Below are 20,074 nucleotides of genomic sequence, written 5' to 3' on the forward strand. Positions count from 1 at the left end.
TCATGCCTGGTCAGTATCCAGGCACACAACCCAGTGCTTGCTCTTGCTGCCTCATCTCGCCAAGTGTGGTTATTCTAGGCCGGCCTAAAGCAAGGCTGTGCAGTCTCTATGGGTAGAGTTCATTCCTTCCGTCTCTGCCACCCTGTTCTTGGGAGAGGGGAGAGTGTGGTGATAGCCTATGCAGTCTGTCACTGCTACCTGGGCAGTCCCTTCTTCCAGAAGAGCGGGACTTCTGCCATGTGAGTAGGGGCTACACACAGTGGGTCCCCAATCTTTTGGAACCTCTTATGTCGTCTGGAAAACTGCATTTGTTCCCGCCATCCCTTCTGTGAATCCTGTGTCCAGGAGCCGGCCATAGGTCTGGCCTGTATCTACCGGCTATGTTTGCTAGTCACTGCAGGCCTCTTACCTGTGTGCTTGTCCTTATCCTACCCCAGCCCTTAGCACCGATGTCCTGCTAGTAGGACCCATGTCTGCTGGCTGGTGACTGGGAGGCTGTCCACAGTAGGATGCCTGCTCTTTTGCCTATGGAGCTGGGCTACATATGTTGTGGTGATGGGTCACCTAGGCAATAGGACAAGATGCCTCTCTGAACAACTCACTGGGGAGAGGACCCAGCACAGGCTGTCTACTCCTGCCTACTACTGCAGCAGAGTCCACATGCTGGTGCCTACGTAGATGTTCCGTGCCTTCTCAAGCAAATGGTTGTTCTGTGCATTGCCCTGCTGTGGTTGATCCATTGCATGACTGCTTCTACCTTCCCGTTACTGTAGTGGGGAGACCCATCACTGTAGGGGGGAGACCCATCACTGTAAAGGGAATGCCCATCACTGTAGGGGAAGACCCATCGCTGTAGTGGGGATGGCCATCGCTATAGAGGGGACGCTTCGTTGAGGTTCATTTGTTTTGATGCATAGTAGATGTGAACTGTGATTAGCTATTGTCTCCCCATGGGAATTCTTTGCCAGCTGTCATTTTGTGCCAGGCTTGTTCACACGCACTCTATGACACCCTACACACACACACACACACACACACACACACACACACACACGGCAGGCCAGAGGTTGTTGTTGGGTGTTTTCTTCTGTTGCTCGGCCTTACTCTTTAGAATCTCTCTCTCTGAGCCCAGAGAGCACCAGTTTGGGCTACAGAGGGTGACCAGTGAGCCCCAGATCCCCATGACCTCAGATCTTCTTGCTTAAGATTGATGGAGCCATCTCCCAGCCCCGTTTTATTGGGTTTTGATGGTGTTTGAAGGATGCAGCCTCCGAGTCCTTAGGACTGTATACCACCCTGTCTGCAGTCCCATGAAATGCTCTTAGTGTTTCCTCATTGGAGAAACCAAGGCAAGGACCAAAGATGGGAATGTTTTTTTCTGTGGCAAGTTGGTGGCATTGCCGGGTTCTAGTCCTATACAGGACACTTGACACCCCATGCTTAGGCAATGTGTCAGGCACCATTGGCAGTCATTCCCGCGTCCTGGGCTTTGCTGCCATCAAAGCTGCTGGGTTGAATCCAGTTCACAGAGGTGAACGCAGATACCATGAGGAGTCAATGTCCTGTTAGTGCCTTGTCTGACACTGTGGCTGGTAAGAGGGACAGATGGACCTATTTAACTCCAAGCCCTGCTTCTGCCTGGAGTGGGTGGTAGGGTCCCCCAGCTCACCTTAGCTCAGCATCCATATCTCCGCTCTGCCCTGGAAGCAGATCCAGTACCTTCCTGGGGAGCTGTCGCCCCCAGAGCTCAATGAGGATGGCTAGTGGATCTCCCACTGTCTTTTCCCTATCCCTTTTGTGTCAAGTCTTTCATTTTCCCATGGAGTGCTGAAGCAGAGCAGCAGTGCCTGGAGATTAGTTATGAAATAAACGCACAACCTGCCTCACTGTCAGCTTATGGGATATGACGACCCTGTCATAAAAAGCCGTTTGAACAGCTGCCGCGGCACTTCTGACGGCCAAGGACAAGGACAAGCAGGCTGATTGCTGTCTCGCTCTTAGCCAGGTGATAGATCAAGCCTAACCTCCGACAGTGGCGTGGCCTTTAAAGTCGCAGCTGTCACCAAGCTCTGTGTGCCTAGCCAAGATCTCCCTTTGTAGTCTGGCCTGCAGGCAACTGCGAACCAGCAGCATGTGTACCTGCCCTAAGCTAAGCTTCAGGAGGCCTCTCTTTTCTGTTCTGACCACCTGGTCTCTGACCCTGGTTTTCCGTGTTTGTTTCTTGGTTTGCTTTTCTTGTAGATTTTTTGATTGGTTGTATTGAGTTTGTGGATGAGCCCCCTCCAGTCCTATTTGGAGTATGGTGAAGCAGAGGCCAAGGAAGGGGAAGAGAATAAGGGAGGCCTGGCCTGTTGGGAGGTAGGCAGGTGCCAGCTAGGCACTGCTGGGTCCTCGAAGAGACTTCTGGCAAGGTTTTCACCAGGGGAGCGCTGCTTCCGTACCTTAGGAGAGGTTCTGTAGGCTGTTCTGAGGGGCTCTGTAGAAGGACACAGTCACGCCACCTCCCAGAGCTGTCACACAGCGACTCCCAGGCCAACAGGCAGCCCTTCCTGGTTTGCCGGCTCTCCCCAGTCAGCACTGATCTTGTTCTGTAGGCCCTTGGCAGGCTGGCCCACAGCCTCAGGCTCACAGCGTCCTTGCCAGTGTGCAAGCGTGCGTGCTTGCCTCACACACTTGCCCACAGCTCCTGGCTGAGGTTCTGGAGCCTCCCACACTTTCAGGGCCCTCCTGCCTGCTGGCCACTCTGGTGTCCTCCCCTAGGCTCGAGACAGAGGCTTTCGTGGGAAGAGGGGCATTGACAGAGTGGCAGGGGGAGCCAGAAGTGATGCCAGTCAGAACAGCTGCTCCAGGAAGGAGAAGTAGCCCACAACTGAGCGCAGTAAGTTCCCGTCCTTGGCTGCCCCTCTTCTCCCAACCGTGCCCCAGCCCCAGGTTATTCGGTGCAGAGAGAACGTGGACTGTCACGTTGTCTTGTGTATGCATTCATCTCTGTCTCCCTGGCCAGCACCGGCCTCCTCCTCACTTGCTTGCCTTCCTCTGCACTCCTTTTCCATATGGCTGTAGACCAGACAGGCCTTCTGGCTGTGGCCAGATCACTGGCAATAACGGGCTACTTATGATCATACATGAATCCCAGCATGTTTGGAGTTGAACTCAGAGGCAAAGCAGAACGTCTGAACGAGTGTATTTTATCTGGTACTTTCTGCCATTGCTGCTCATGTTAAGAATACTGAGGGGAGAAAATGAAGTTGGCCAATTCTGCTAACTTCCTTTTTGTGTGCTCCTGGACATGGAAATGAGTGTCTTACCAGCAGTGGAACATCCTGCACCCTGAGCTTTCCTTCTCCCTCTGAAGGGGAGACTGGGGTCAGGGCTGCTCTGCAATGAACTTCTGCTAGATACAGGTAAGGACATTTCATGAACCCAATACCTAAGGGCATGAAAGTGAAATGACTGGGTGTGTAGCTCGTGTGTAATTATTATTTCTGCTAATTAAAGTGACACTGTGCACTTAACACCCCCAAGTGCCCTTTTCAGCCTCTCGTGATTTCCCTTGATCTTGCCAAGGTGGTTTTGCCTTTCCTTAACAAATGAAGAAACCACAGAGGGGGTACTTCTGCAAGGTTGGAGAGCCGGCTTCTCACAGCCCTTTGGTTTCCAGAGCTTTCCCCCATATCCTGTGTCTTACATATAACGAGGCAGAGGCGGGTGGCTTAATTCTGAGTGCCGCTGGGGCCGTGAGGACATGCTGGCAGTGGTTCCTGCCCTCACTAGGAAGGGAGAGCAGCTGTGGTGTGGTGAAATGTCTCAGTCCAGACACTGAGAAAGTCTTCCCACCTCCAGCCCAGCACTGTGCGTGTGCCCCGTCAACAGCTGCGGAGCCAGCTTCCTGGTATTTCCGGCCATTGCTACTATTGTTCCTTTTCACGGAGCCATGCACACTGCCGGCTGTCTGTGCCGGCTGGGTTGTTGGGAACAGCGCAGAGGCCTGGTGTTATTAAGATGTGCTATTTGCTGCCCACTCAAGCCTAGTCCAGTTTTCCTCCCATGGCATCAGGCAGAGAACTTTCTGTCTTCTTCTTAACTCTGTGGGGAAGATGCAGCAGAGCCGGGCTGTCCTGAGCCCTCATTGCCCTCGTTGGCGCCGTGAGAGATTCTGCCATATCTGCCCTGATTGGTGCCTCTTTGGCTAGCATAGCAGAGGGGTCACGACCTATGTTCCGAGGTACTGCACTGCATGGGGAGGCGGTCAAAAGGAGGCTAGTGAATCATCCTGAAGCAGCCTGGAACCTGGGGTAGGAGAAGCAGAGTATCGAGGTAGGCACACAGAATGATTGGGGACTATCACCAGGTGGGACAGCTCACTGGTACCCCAGTGGCCATGCTGAGTAGCTCCTCTTTGTCTTGTGGCAACAGAGCATTTACCTGTTGCCTTTGCTAGAAGATGCTTTGCTCGAAGTGTGCACGGTCTTGAGCTAGAGCACACCATCTTTAACTGCCCAGTGCTGGTCGTGTGCTGTATGTAGGTGAGCTTCTACCCAGTGGATCTCCCAGCAGTCGATCATACCCTCCCAAGACTCCTTCACAGCCCCTGCTGTCACTCCCTGGTCTTCCCCTCCCAGGAGGGTGCCTGCCTATTGAACCTAGAGTCCTTCTCTTTTCCTGGGGGCACTGATACAGTCCTTGAGAAGCCTTACTGGAGACAGCAGTCATGGGTTTGTTTACTCTGTGCCAGGCACCATTAGGAGGATGCAGCTGGCCACACTGTTTTGATACTTGACAGGAAGGACATCACTTGAGAAGACCATTGTCATTATTTAATAATCCATCATATAGACGAGGAGCCTGAGCATGAAGATGCCGAGGCCCCTGTCCTGGGTCGCACAGCTCCAGATGCAGCCCCTGACCCCGCGGTAATTCTGCAGGAATAGTTCTCCCCACTCGTTCTGTTGTTTCCCAGCCTCTGTGCCTGGGTGCCTTGCTCCTTCAGCCAGGAATTGATAAAGTGCAGCTCCCCATCCTGAGGGTATTGTCCTGGGTGGCTGTGCTTTGAAGGATACTCAGGGTTGCATGGGACTCAGTCTGCCAGGGATTGGTATAGGTGAGCAGCGTGGTGAGATGCACGGTTGTTTAGGCTCTGCTGCTGTTCTTGTGGCTGCCTACCTGGCCTGGCTGCTGTGTCATTGGCACTGCTGGGTGTTCACAGAAGCCCTCAGGACACTCGAATCTTCTGTTCGAATGGGACCTATCACTGAGGTCTTTCCACTCTGCCATACTGGCTAAAGTGGCCACTTTTCCGGCTTTGCGTGGGAGGTATGGCAGGGTGCATGGGGAACGGGCATTCACTGCAGCTGTTGTGCTAGAGGATGCTGCATTGCTGTTATACATTAGGGACAGCACTGTAGGATGCCACAGTGTAGCATAGAGCAATGGCCAGTTCACTGGGCAGGCGGTCATTCTGTGAACAGCTGTTTGTCCCACCAGGCTCTGTGTGGATTTCTAGCCCCAAAGTGAGGTTTGGTTAGGCGCAGCCTTGGGAGGGTCATAGCAGTGTGGCCAGAGGGACTTTCTTTGGGCTACAGGGACCCTAATGGACCCTTGTGGAGTCTGTGTCCGTGAAGGTGGGACTGGTAGTTGATTCTAGAGCAAATGTCTTTGCTTCTGTGACATCTGGCTTGTGTTTCTGTCTTACCTGACACATATGTAGCATGCGCAGATCCTGTGAGGTGTCCAACAGCATCTCATGACTCACAAGGTCACTGTCCTCTCTTGAGAGAGAGGTACCTGTTCTGGCTGGAATGATGCTGTTGCTCCTTCTACTTCACATAATAAGAAATACCACCTTTAACAGAAGAAGTTATTTGGAATTACTTTAAGAAATATCTATTTTTAAAGTGTGTGTGTGTACAGATGTGCATGTCCATGGGTGTTTATGTGGCATTATGTATAGTTAACCCACAGAGGCCAGGAGAGGACACTGGACCCCGTGGAACTTGAGTTGCAGGCTGTTTCAAGCTGCCTGATGTGTCTGTTGAATTTAGGTCCTGGGAGGACAGTAAGGACACTTAACTGCTGCACTCTCTTCAGCCTCCTAAAAGAAATTACGAATGCTCTAGTTAAATTCTTATCCCATTCTCCTTTGTATATCATCTGTGGGTTTCTGGGCCAGCCTGGCCCCCAAGTGCTTTCCCAGTTTCATAAGAAGATAGTGGTGAGCAGAGTGGTTAGGCCAGGATGAGCACCGGAGCTGTGCAGGGAGAACGCAGTGAAGGACAGAGCAGCCGGAACTGGGCGACCTTGGGAAGACTGCCTGGCACAGGCTTGACCTTCACCATGGATCCTGCCTTGCCTCCCCCTCTCTTCCTTCCCTCTGCACTGTGGACAGTGATGGCTGTGCTAAGTACCTGCCACGAGGGTGAGAGAGATATGGGCCACAGACTCCGGGAGTTCCCACCTGCGGCGGGATGTCCTGTGCACTCCTCTTGTGGGAGATCTGCTCATTGCCAGCACTGGGCTCATGGTCAGGAAGTTTCTGGGGACAGAGCGGCAGCCAGAGCAAGTGACCTCACCACGTATGTCTTCAGGACGGCAATACTTAGAGGTATGACTGCAGCTTCCCTGTGCAACTCTAGGCATGGAACCTTCACACGTTGATGTGGAACATGAGGCTAGTGGTGCCTTTGAAAAGGTTTTGGTCTGGGCTCCAGGAATTGCTGAGTACTGTCTGGGTTGGGTTGCCAGTGGGAGGCAAGCAGCCAGGACACACAGGACTGGAGCTTGGGGTCTCGAGGGCATTGAGCTCCTTGTGACCACAGATGATGGCCCAGAAGTATTTTAGAACTAGATTAGAATTGGATGTGGCCAGGCTGAGCCCCTCTTTCCTAACTCATTCCCTCAGACAGACGTGATGGAAGATGCCCCTACATGCATTGGGGTGAGTTCCCATGGGAGGCACCTCAAGTCATTGGACATTTTACGAAGTTAGCATCTATGTAGCTCAACTCAGGTTGAACTTGCGGTTTGGGGATGGTATAATACATAGCCTCTTTCTGTTTGGCATCATTCTCTGAAATCATATAGTCATCAGTTAGCAAAATTGTCAGTAGCTGTGATGTGTAAGATTTCCGATTGTGAGCAGTGGCCGTGTCATGTGGTTAGTGTGTGTGTGACCTCAAGCTGGATCCATAGATGCTGGAATAGATCCATAGATGCTTCAGACATCTTCCTCCAGTGTGCACTGGCCCTGGGTCCTCACGGACACCCTCACATCTAGAGATTTGGCATCCTTTCTTTCGTTCCAGGGAGGGTCACACCTACCACACTTGTCATGTGAATACTAGTTCTTTTGGTGGTGGTGTGGTGGTGGTGGTGCTGGTGGTGATGAGGGGTGGTCTCAGTCACAGTTCTTGTTGGCCTGTAACTCATTCTGTATCCCAGGCTGACCTCAGCAGATCCTGCCCAACCTCGCCAGAGCCGGGATTCCAGGCCTGCCCACCATGCCTGGCTCCAGTGCCAGGTTCCAACCGTCACACATTCTCCATGTGGGTGTAAACTTTAAATCAAGTTTAGTGGGAGAGCGAAGTGGTTTGGCCAGCGAACCTCATTGTGTTTTTTTGATAAACTGCAAGGCTGTGGGGTGTGACTCATGGTCAGTGGTATGATTTAAATTCTGAAACCGACGAGGTACTTGAAGAAATTGGGTGCAGGGGAGTGTTTTAGTCTGATTTTGTTGCTATGTGTGACCAAATACCACAGCCTAGGTAATTTATAGAGAACAAACACTTGTTTACTTTTTGAATTTTATTCAAAAATTACTTTTTTATGTGTGCACATTTTGCCTGCATGCATGTATGTACACGACATGTATGTTTGGTGCCCGCAGAGGCCGTCAACTCTCCTGGAACAGGAGTTGCAGGTGGTTGTGGCTGCCATGTGGGTGCTGGGAATTAGAGCCAGGTCCTCTGCAGGAGCAGCAAGCATTCTTAACTGCTGAGCCATCTCTTCATTCCTGGAATGGATATTTATTTAGGGATGGAGAGGACCAGGCGAAAGGGCTATCTAGTAAGGGACTACATTTGAAAGGTCTCTCTGAGATTCCACCTCAAACTTGTTTTGCAGAGTTCACACTGTCAAGGACCAACTGCTACTCCTTGGGCCTGACAGGCCTGCTTGCTGGTAGGGTCTCTGCAGAGTCTCACAGTGGCAGAGGGTGTCACGTGGCAAGAGGAGCCCACGAAGAGGCAGCAGTAAAGGGGTTCTTGTGGCAGACTCATTGAAGCTGGCCTGTTAGCTCATGAGTCTGTGAATGTCTTAGTCACAAATGAAGACAGACTAAAGATTCCTCCTGAAGAAACTTAAGCAAGGATTCATCTCAGCTTAAGTCTTGGTGAGGACAGGTCATACTCAGACCACAGCCTGGGTTCCAGCATGGTGCCCCTAAGTGAGCAGCCTGGGGTATTGGTATGGTCAGGTGTAGAGGCCAGGGCAGCTTCGTCTGTCATCATTGGACAACATAGGTCAACAAATTACATTTTCCACTCAGAGGCGTCTTGAAAGTTTGATACATGGAACATTTTTTCTTTTTGTTATAAGTTGGGGATTTTGTTGCAATGAGCCCTTCCCGGTTCCAGTAAGCAGAAGTCTGTCAGAGATGCTGTAACTTCAGTCTTCCTCTCTTAGGGTTTCTGTGTTGTTTTTTCTCTGCTTTCCTGGAGAGCTTGCTTCTGCATTCTGTTTGCTGAATCACAGGAGAAGCAGTGAGGAATCCAGCTTGTGTTTTCACTGAGGCTCCTGGTCTTTTTACTAGTAATTGCTAATTGCTTTGTGTGGATGAATAGAACAGAGCCCTCAAACCTGCCCTTGGTACTGAAGAAATTGGTGCTGAGGACAGTGACTGAGCCCAGGCCTATGGTAGCTCCTGAGCCAGAGTCCTGGTACTGAGCCTTCATTCATGCATTTATTCTGCAGTTATGAAGTGATGCCGCCACACCTGGGGTCACATGTCCTTCAGCAGAGTGGTGGCATCCTCCAGCAGGGCAGTGCTGCCTTCCAGTAGGGTGGTGGCCACAATCGCCAAGTCACCTGGAAACATGACAGGATCCTGTCCCAGTGTCAGTGATTTTGATTACCCACTGGGACTGGTATGGAGTCCAAAGGGAGGTGCATCCATCTCTGGAAACTTCCTGTGGTGGTGGAACTAGGCTTATAAGGGTGATGGGATGGTCCTGGGCAGCAGATCCAGGCCATGTGACTGGACCACAGCTGCAAGGGAGGTGCAGGGCTCCTCTGAGGCCTCCATAGTCTCTCGGCCAGGTTTGCCTGTGAGCAACTGCACATTTTTGGGGTTCTCACTCCAGGTCCAAGAGCCTTGGGTCCATTTTTTGTGGCTCCTTCCATTGTCTGCTTTGTCTGACACTGTCTCATTGGGAATAAAAGACAGGGAGCAGCCCTTTGGATGGTAGGGAGAGGCCTAGATGTCACACCTGAGGCTGGCAGTGTCCCCAAGCTGAATGCAGGCATGGTGGCTTTCTCCCTATTTGGATGTCCTCTGTGTTCTTGGTAAAAAGTGGGGCAAGACAAATAAACAAAAGATGAATCTGTGGAAATATAAGAGGGAAATAGTGCATAACTGTGTTCCAGAAAGAAACTGCTTCTATTCCAGCCTGCATCAGCATCCAGCTTGCATCTGCATGGATGTGGATGTCTGTTGTGTGAGAGATTCAGGTACCAATGGCTGTAGATAAAGTCTCTGTCCCATCTGGTCCCGTAGCCATTCAGTCCCAAAGAAGCACACAGAGGCTTTTATTAATTATAAACTGTTTGGCCTATTAGTTCAAGCTTGTTATTAATTACCTCTTAAATCAACCCATAATTCTTATCTATGTCTAGTCATGTAGCTTGGTACCTTTTCTCAGGCATTCTCATCTTGCTTCCTCTGTGTCTGGGTGGCAATGCATCTCTTGCCATTCTAGTTTGGTTGCCCTGCCTAAATGTCCTGCCTGGCTACTGGCCAATCAGCCTTTTATTAATATAAGTGACAAATCTTTACAGTGTACAAGAGCATTATCCCACAGCAATCGATCCTGATTTAGGATGATTGAACTTGAGCCCCACCCCCAGTGGCAGGAAAATGATGAGCTCCTCCCTGCTGGAACGGTTAGAAACTCATGAGCATTAAATGGAAATCGTATTAATTTGAACTTAGATCTTTTCCTGGACTAGTGCTATATAGTATATCTCTAAGATGCACAGTGGTTGTCAGCTCTGCTCTGGTCAGCCATGTGATCACAAGGGGATGTGGTGACCTCTTAAGTGTTGTTGCCAGGCTATTCTCTAGATTAGATATGTTGAGCTTATTTGAAAAGTTATTAGTTAAATTTTAATGTGTGTGTGTGTGTGTGTGTGTACACGGGTGCACGCATGCATATGTTTGTGTGTATGTGTCTTTTTGTGTGTAGGCCACGCATGTACAGGTGCCAAAGAGGCCAAAAGAGGGCTCCAGAGTCCCTGGAGCTGGAGTTACAGTTGTGAACTGCCCAGTGCAGGTGCTGGGAACTAAAGATCCTCTGGAAGAATAGAAAGCTCACTGAACTGCTGAGCTATCTTTTCAACCCCTAAACTCAGTTTTGTTTTATGGTATTTTCCACTCTGGGTGGGTTTCTCAGGGATCCGCCCCACTCCTAGTGGAGGAGCACCTGTTCCCCTGGCACACCAGTGAGGTCAGGAGCTTGAGCAGGATGCTGCCCATCATCTATGTAGGATGCATTTCAGTGGTGGAGCGTCCACGGCACCTGCAGAGCTGTGCGGTTTCCTGGTCACAGTTCTTTCTTTGCTGTTCGCCGCCCTTTGCGGTTATGTAAGCGCTGTCTGCATGTCTCGTGCCGCATACTCTTGGTCGTTGCTTTAGTAATGTGGGTCCTAAATGCTTGTCATATCCACTCACAGGACTCAGTTTACCCGCAGCAACACTTGTGCAAAATCTTCTTAGAAGTTTCTGTTTTCTTATATTCTAATAAATACAAATTCTGTTGTGAGAGCATCTAGTCTGAGCCCCCGAGTTCAGTTCCTGCCATCTGAGGGACTTGAGGCCCTCCCTGGAGTCTTTCACAGATTCAAGGGTACAAGAGTGAGTTGGGAGGCTAAGAGGGGAGCTTCTGGAGACAGGAGGACTCCCCCGACTGGGAGCGAGCAGTGAAGGCTGTGGTCATTTGGGGCTAGACAGATTTCCAAGCTATGACATGGAGCATGCCAGTGACCCCCAAAGGGCCCGGGGGAGGAGTGGGGCCTCCCTCTGTTATCTGATGAATGAGAGAAGAGGCTTCCAGGAGCCTAGGGAGATGGTGCTGTGGAGTACAACAACTTAAATGCTCTGGGAACCTTGATATCCAACACGGGGGTGGATTCCGGCCTCTGCTTCAGAGGCAGGGGTTTTCTATTTAGGGTTTCAGATTTCCTGGGAGGCTTTAAGTGGCAATGATTTTGGGAAAACAGTTTTCTTGACGTATTTGTACTGTCTACTTTCTGTCCCCACAATCACTCTGAGTGGAGGGGGCCCAGATAAATAAATTAGAACTGGGGGTGTCTGATGCTTCTGAGTATTCATAGGGCTCTGCCGCCAAACAGGCTCTCGGCTTCTTAGTATAGTGTCACCCAGTGCCCCCAGGAATGGGGCAGGAAGAGTACTTTGGAGTGCCATGGAGGGAGCTGCCTAGGCGTCTGTGTGACCTAGGCGTGTAATACGGCCCTTATATACCCACTGTGAACAGGAATTAGAACCTGAGAGTTTTTCTCATTGTTGGAATACGTCTAGATTTAGCACCCCTGAGTGTGGCCGCCACACATTTATGACTAGCCACGGCGGCTGACGTTGATGTGAATGGTGCTTCTGTACCACATCAAAGTCTTCCGTACGTGTTTAGTTTGTGGCCGCCCAGCCCTGGAGGGGGCGCCGTCTCACCATCGCCTGGCTGCTGCCCATCTGCGGGATTGTGCCATGGGGCAAGCTGAAATGCTCTATGCTACACACCTTCCTGGGTGATAAGGGGGTGGAGGTGACAGTGTTTGCTTACCATTGATGATTAAGCCGTGGGGCAGCTGTCATTTTTCCTCCTGGTGGAGGTGGCGGCGGCGGCGGCAGCAGCAAGGCTGGGTGGTTGGTCTTAAGTGCCATATGGGTTGGTGTGTAAGGAAATCTCAGAAGGATTCGTGTTTTGATATTTGCAGGCTCCCGAGAGTTCCACCCCACCTGCTGCACTCCGCTGTGACAAGCCTTCAAGGTGAGTGTTCCCTGGGAATGAAGCTCATTCCTATGTCCCTGGCCCTGGTTTGGGGTGATCTCCAGAGAGGAGACTAGAATATTCCATTATTTATTTTGTGGTGATCGTGATGTTTTTTGGAGGTATGTTAGGTGTTAGACTTGTAGCCTGGTTCATGGTAGGCAAGTGCTCTATCACTGAGCATCCCAGTCCGCCCCCAACTAATGCTTTAAGATTTAATCAGCAAAAGTAAAACATCTTGTTTACAACCATTTCTGATTTTATATTGTGGAAGCCTCTGTGATTGTCTTTGGTAGACAGTGACATTGCTCACATCTGATTGTATGACATCTGTAGTGAGGTTGGCATACCCCAGGGATCAGCCTCTTGCTAGCAGGGCCCAGAAGAGGTGGCCTTCAGCCCAGTCAGCATGCAGAACCTTTGGGAGGCACCTACTTGTGGTCTGAGCTAGCCAAGAGTTTGCATTATTATCATCATCATCATTACTATTATTGTTGGTATTATTATTATTAGTGTTTAATTCGGTTCATTTAAAAAATAATCAAGACTCTTTTATGTCTGTGTTTAAAAATATAAGATGGAAAAGAAAAAAAAATCTCTGAAAATGCTTAGATAAGCCAACTGTAAAAAAAATTCAATGGTATTGAATGCTTGATGTTTATGATATTGAATACTTGGTGTTTATGGTATTGAATACTTGTTTCTACTCTTAAAAATGATAATGGTATAGATTATTTGGTAATAATAAGTTTTCTAGAAATCTATACTATAACGGTTTTCCTGGTGTCTGTCTGTCTGTCTGACTGACTGACTGACTGTCTGTCTGTCTATCTGAGACAAGCTCTCACTGGGCGGCCCTGGCTGGCCTGGAAGTCCTATGTAAACCGGCTGGCTAAGAACTCACAGAGATCTACCTGCCCTTGATTCCCGAGTGCTGGGTTTAAAGATGTGTGCTACTATCCCTGGCACTATTGGAATTTTTTACAGTGAAAAATAACTAGGCTTGCTTAAAAGTAGTTGCAAGAGTAGAGTGAACTTCTGGACAGAAAGAAACTGGCAAGCATTGGGTAGAGATTGCAGGATGCTGGTGATTGTGAAGGGTGAATAGGGACAAAACTGGCCAAAGTCTGGTGATTTGAAGGACAGATGTGTTCATGAAGGTGTGCTGAACCATTTTTTCTTGTTTTTGATCATTTTTTTTTTCTCAAAGCCAAGGAAAGTAGGAAAAATGAACCCAGGCAAGCAGGCTGGGAGTGGTAGCAGCAAGGTCGCAGATGACCCTGCTCTGATTTCTCTTAGTGTTTCTCTTGGGTTTAGTACTCTGCCATGTCCCTTGGATCCCCGTTGCATCCTGAGTGCAGGCCCCTGCTGCATCCTGTTCACCTGGGGCTCTCCCCAAAGAGCCTGTGGGGAGAAGGCACTTGTCCACGGCAGGCTATCACTCTCACCACATCCCCGCTCATTCTCCTTCCAGTGCTGGTTCTAGCCTCATCTAAAGGCTTCTTGCACGAATCCCCCTTCTCCCCACAGTCTGTCCTGTCTACTTCACTCGCCTCTGTCCCCAGGAGTAGTAGCATGTAGACAGGGCGACAACTGGCTTCTCTAATTGCCTCTGGGCTCTGCTTACACCATCCACGTCGCCTGAGGTTTACTTCCTTTAGCTGCTTCTTGCTAACCTTGAAACCTTGGAGTCAGGGCTGTGCTCCTTTTCCAAGAGCCAGTCTGGGCACACGGTGGAGCCCGGTATGCCTTCCTGTGTGCCCACATGCTTTCTGCCCATGCACCTGCTCTCTTCTCCGAGCTTCTTCTCTGCATGTCCCCAGTAGATAGGGCCTTGCACCTGCTCAGTGTTGGCCTGCAATAGATATTACGTACCCCAGTGCATAGGAGAACCATATATATGGATTCCCAGAAAACTGCTGTTCCCAGCTCCTGAGAATCCCAGAGGCTGAGTCTTCATCCCTTTTCTTGTTGTCCTTTGACTCCCTGCCTCCTCATCTCTCGCAGGCCCCTGGTCCTGAGTCCAGCCATGGAGGACAGCCATGAACTGGACCTTACCTATGTCACAGAGCGCATCATCGCAGTGTCCTTCCCTGCCAGTTGCTCAGAGGAGTCTTACTTACACAGCCTGCAGGAAGTCACACGCATGCTCAAGTCTAAGCATGGAGACAACTACCTGGTGAGTGGGCCGGGCAGCCACAGTGTGACAGAGGGCCTCTAGGCGGGCATCCTTGAGAGGGCGCATGCGAGGGCCAGGTATGTCATATGCCTTGCTTACAGGTTCTGGACCCTGACTAGCAAGTCTAGGAAGTTGGGGTGGAACATGCGCTGTGCCCTTCCACTGTAAGCTTTGCTCTTATTGGTTGTGTCGTGGGTTGTGACCGCTGACTATAGGGGTGGCTGCTGCCTCTGTCCTGCACTGATAATGACTTCTCATCAGGAAGACTGGCTTCTGAGACTGTAGGTATTCCCAGTCAGTTACCCCTGGCTAATGCCAGGTGGTGTCCCTGGTGTCAGGAAGCAACTCTGTCCCCTCCTGCTGTCTAGTACATTGGAAAGGCAAGAGGGTGGGTGTCCAGGAAACATGGGTGGTCCTTGGAGCAAGCAAAGATAGACTGATTTCACAATATGTGTACTCTGAGGGGGACCATATTGGAGGAGAAGTAAAAGAATGGCTTCTCACACTCCTCTCTCTGATTGGCCCTGTTCTCTTCCAGGGCCGCCTGCCCCACAGAGCCTCTTTCTGCTGCTGTAATCACTGCTTAGATTACACGACAGCTTCTAGCACCTTCTCTCATGCTGCCGCCTTATCTCCGGAGAGCTAATCTTACAAAGCCAACAAGGAGGTTATTGTCACCCTTAGCAGCCCTCTCCCACGGCTTGACTCAGGGTTAGGCTCAATGGGGACCAGCTGTAGTTTCCAGGAGTCTCTGCATGAACTGCCAATGACCTCTTACGGCCCTTGGACTCCCTGAGGTCCAACCTGGTTGTGCACAGGGGAGTAGCATCCTAGCCCCCAAGATGGCCACGCCTTTCATGAGACCCCTCCAGAGCTGTCTCTGCCTTCATACTGCTGCCCCTTCAGGACCAGGGCTCCTCCAGTGGGAAGCTGTGCCCAGACCAGTCCCTCCCCCGCCCCACCCCCCCCCTCGCATCTTTCCAAAGAGACTGCGGGCCTTCCCAACCCTCCAACATTTTATGGAAGGCACCCAGAGTAAGGTAGCTGGTCAGGTCGTGGTGTTCTGTGCCCTCCAGGGAAGGGCAGCTGAACACTGATGATTCAAGCAGGGCATGAGTGGGGCTGGCGCTGAGTGGGTCCCGGAGGTAACGGGGGGGGGGGGGGGGGCGCTGAGTGAAGGAGGAACCATGCATCCTATGAGGGCGCAGGTGGTCTTTTGTTGGACTCGGCTTCACAGATAGCTGTGGTTTGTTAGTGTTGAGTCTCCAGCTGAGGCTTTTTTATACCCGGCTCCTCTACTGAGGAACGGCTACTCCCTGCCCTTGTGAGGAGCAGGCCAGGGAGAGCTACGGACAGAGTCCTGTGTACAGGCCTAGGTTTTAGAATGTTTGCAGATAAACAAACAACAAAACATCGAAAAGGAGAAGTTCACCTTGTCCATTTTAGCTCAGAAAAGTGCTCGTGTTGGCTACAAAAGGCAAGCGCAGGATTTACAGAGGTCCGGATGCCATCCGCATCTTACTTTGTGTCCTGTGATGACACGCACATCTGTGCATCTTACTTTGTGTCCTGTGATGACACGCACATCTGTGCATTTCAGTCTCTTTTGGGCCTTGATCCTCAGGGACAACTCTTTGAATGCAGTTGTCTATTTTCCTTCTTCTCTGGGAACCATGCATTGTCTAAAATCGTTTCTTTTTTCCCTTTGTAGGTATTAAATCTTTCAGAGAAGAGATATGACCTTACGAAGCTCAATCCAAAGGTATGGGATTTATTTCTTCATATCTTGCATTTGTAAAATGTAAGTGATGCATGTTTTGTTTGTGCAAAAGTAATTTCTCAGAGGCTTCGTGGAACACAGCTTGGTATCAAGAAACATTAATGACTATTTATATCCTTTGTTTACTTTCAAAATTAAAAAAAATAATATATTCATGGGATGTGAGGTACTGAACACTTTGTCTCATTTGATGGCGGCAACTTATATTACTTAAATACAGGTCCAGCATCCCTTATCTGAAAATGTGAAATTCTAGCGACTCAATAGCTAACACTTGGCTTGGAGCAATGACTCAGTAGCTAAGAGCACTTAGGGCTCTTGCAGGGAACTTAAATTTGATACATGGTGTTACGTTGACATACAACCAAGTTTTGCCTTAAGTAAAAAAAGTTATTTGATTTTGCGTATGTGTGGGGGCGGTATGTACACATACATGCATGGAAGGAAAATTCCACACCCTGGAAACTGCATACAACATTGAAAATATGTAAAATTGCCTCAAGGTGATGTACATATGGTGCAGATGAAATGAATGGATTTATTTTATGTCTAGGCATGTGTCCTGTCTCCAAGATACACGTATGCAGATATTCCAGGATCTGAAACCTGTCAGACCCGATGTGATTTGGAGAAGGGATGCTCATTTGTAAAAACACCTGAGTCAGATGGCTTGTGTCCCTGGAGCTCACAAGCTTCATTCACAACTCACTAGTCTGCATTCACATGTGTCTGTGCGTACTCGCACACGTAGCCTGTGTCTAGATTTGTTAGCCAACACAACCAAGGTGCAGGAGCCTTCCCATTGATGCGAAGATGTTTCTTCTGAGACCTCTTAATAGTCCCAAGTATCCCCTTCATTCATGATTATTCTCAGTAGCAAAATTTGGGGATGAAATTAGGACTGTGGGACTGTGTTTGCATATATATTCTATATCTTGAAATGCTTTGGAACCTCTAGAGTAGAACAGTACAGCAGAACATCCCATAACCTGGGATAAAAAGGCTATAAAATTCAAAAGTGTTGGAGTGCTGCATGTTCAAGAAGTTTAGATGTTGTTGTATTTACAGTTTTTCAGAGTATGGATTCAGCTGGTAATGTCTATCAAATCCTCAGAACCTGTAAAAACTCTAAGCTGATTCTGGTCCCAGACCTACTAGGAAAGAGAACAGTCTAGAATTTATATGTATCTTGTTTATTCTGGGTACAGGAAAGGGACCCAGAGCTTCATGGAACTACCATGCTGGCTGCTTTAGCTGTGGTCCACCCTATTGAACTCCTTTCTACTACTTCCCTCTATGAAAGGGCTCTGCCCCATCCCACAAAGGTAGAAGATAGGAGGAGAAACAACACCCCCATGTGTCCCTCCCATGTTATGTGGCCAGAGGCAGGACTGCTTGCTTGGAGCCTTGACCCTTCTCAGTGATTTCCTATGTTCTTGTGCCCAAATAGAAGGTACTTCTGCTCTTCTAGAGGACTCTGTGTCCCTGAAGTGTGGTCTGTACGGCATGGGAAACATGGGGTTCACTGTATTTGCCAGACTCCTTTTTAGCTGGAGAGGGCAGAATTTGACAGCAATGTGGGCCACAAATCGCTGTTTCAGATCTTGGAGGTCCTTGGATTACTCTACAGTCAACTCTGAACCATCAGTGCTTCTGAAAGGCCTCTGTCGAATTGTCACCCAGCTACTACAGAACAGGCCAGTGCCTGGGAGGCGTGTGGCCTGTGAGCAATGTGGTGGCCATTAATTTCTTTCCTATAAAGGAACCTGGCCAGATGCTCAGTAGCTTTCAGAAGAGGCCAATATAGCATCCTCCGTGACTCCCAAGGGGATTATGTCATTGTCAGATTACCTCTAAACGGTTCAGGCAGTGGAAACTGAGGCAGCTCTCTTCTCTCTCTTGCAGATAATGGATGTGGGCTGGCCTGAACTGCATGCACCACCTCTTGACAAGATGTGCACCATTTGTAAAGCTCAGGAGTCCTGGCTGAACAGCGACCCCCAGCATGTGGTCGTCATCCACTGCAGGGTGAGTGTCCCTGGTCCCCACACGCTCTGAGGTCTAGCTTTGCTTCTAGCGGTTAAGGGGTAGGGAGTTGAAATGGGTGCTGGTCACAGTCACCAGCTGATTTTCTGTGATTCCAGGGTGCTTGTCAGCTGATGCAACATGCTCCATGTAGGTATACATTTTAAGTTTCCTAGTCATCATAAAATAAAATAAACCCCCAAGCCTGCAGCTTGGCTTTAGAATTCATAGGTCTGAGGTTTCTGGTATTGCTAGACATTTTAAAGGCCCCTTCTGTCCATTTTATTCTACTTATTTGTTTTGAATATTAATGAAATTGAAACAAATTATGATTATAATATGATTGAAAACATATGGATCACCAAAGATGAAAACACCATGTAGATACTCTTCCCTTCCCACTTTCCGTCAGCGATTCTAGGCTCCCTTCGGGTGGGTGTGCAGTGACCGGGCTTGGGATACTCCCTCTGTCACACACTGTAGGCGGCTCCTCGCTTTGAACTACTTTTGAAATACTCAGAGGATGTGCCACGAGGGATAAGCTTTTAATGTGACGCTGTAGTTACTGATGCCATCACCACGGCCGCAGGGCTGGAATTGGCTTGCTTGGCACAATGAGTGTTTCTTTTCACACATGCCTAGAACGACTAAGGAATGGACCTATCTCAGCTAGGGCAGGGGCCACGTAGAGCTGAACTAAGGTAGCCATTCTGCTGTTGGCTGCAAGTTGTGTTTTGTGTTCAACCTATGTCCAAGCCATTGCCAACCTGAATGAAGCAGTGCTTCTGGTGGGAGCGTTTGTCCACATTTTAGCCCTTGCTTGAAAGTCCACAGTGAGGAAGATTTCCAGTCGATGGTGGTTGGGTGAGTCTAGGATTTTGTTAAGATTGAAACAGAACTGGACATCCAAAAGGCTGCAGCCAATACTCTGGGTACCAGTATGTTCCACCTACCATGTTTTCCTACAACCTGTGAGCTAAGAGCTGATCTGAAGGTGCGCAACCACTGAGCCATCTCTCCAGCCCATGTCGCAATATGTTTGTAAACATTCCTTTTAACCCCTTGTTTGCCTGGACTGCCATTCATTAACATGTTGTTTAACTTCTACATATTTGAGAATTTTGCAAGTCCTCCTCTCCCCTTCCTCATTCTGATTTATATTTTCATACCACTGTAGTCAGAATGGATACTTGGTAGGATTTCAGGCTTAACTCTCTTGGGAATTGCTTTGTGGCTTCATGCATGAACCACCCTGGGGGATGCTCCTTATGACCTTGAAGCACGTTCTGCTGCTGGTGGGATGTTCTGTCTACGTGTGATAGGGTCATTTAGTCTGAAAGGCAGTTTGGGTCTGACTTCCTTAGTTATTTCTTGTCCAGATGGTCTATCTGCTATTGAAATGAACTATCAAGGCCTCCACTATTGCTGTAATGCTCTTCTCCCCCAGCCTCACCTCTCCTTTGGACCCATCACCAGTGCCACAAAAATGATAAATGGTATCAGCATGTGTGGGTCTGGTTTGGGCTGAGCTGGTGTTTCCTTCTAATTGACTTCTGTTGTTAAGACAAAGACCATTTAATGCAAGAAATACATTAGCTGCCTTATAGTTAATAATGCCAAGAACCAGGATCACACTGCCAAGAATTTGCCAAGCATCTGCATTGGTATCTCCCAGCATGCCCAGCTTCACACGATGGTTGATTTATGAAAATTTGAGTTTGTTTATTTATTCGCTTTTAGGAATAGAGCTGGGGGCTGGGGCTGTAACTCAGTTGTAAATGCCTCCTTGTATGCACAAGTCTGATCTCTAGAACT

At 49.3% G+C, this 20,074-nt stretch overlaps 1 protein-coding gene across 7 annotated transcripts in view; it reads left to right on the forward strand.

Annotated features, from left to right (window-relative positions):
• The window catches only part of Tns3 (tensin 3), a 232,873-nt gene that overhangs the window by 96,555 nt on the left and 116,244 nt on the right, over positions 1–20,074 (forward strand). For 5 of the 7 annotated variants that reach the window (XM_041668817.1, XM_041668815.1, XM_041668810.1 and 2 more), the window contains 4 exons: positions 12,223–12,275; positions 14,283–14,454; positions 16,166–16,216; positions 18,140–18,262. In XM_041668817.1, coding sequence (XP_041524751.1) covers positions 14,305–14,454; positions 16,166–16,216; positions 18,140–18,262 — 324 coding nt within the window. In that variant the 5' untranslated portion in view covers positions 12,223–12,275; positions 14,283–14,304. Of the gene's footprint in view, positions 1–4,273; positions 4,318–6,582; positions 6,602–12,222; positions 12,276–14,282; positions 14,455–16,165; positions 16,217–18,139; positions 18,263–20,074 lie in introns of those variants that run through there. The other 2 variants (XM_041668813.1, XM_041668814.1) reach the window with 2 other exon arrangements.

This window comes from Microtus oregoni, unplaced genomic scaffold (assembly GCF_018167655.1).
Source record: "Microtus oregoni isolate MIOR12 unplaced genomic scaffold, Mior012 000019F_ref0000042, whole genome shotgun sequence".
NCBI classification, from domain to species: domain Eukaryota; kingdom Metazoa; phylum Chordata; class Mammalia; order Rodentia; family Cricetidae; genus Microtus; species Microtus oregoni.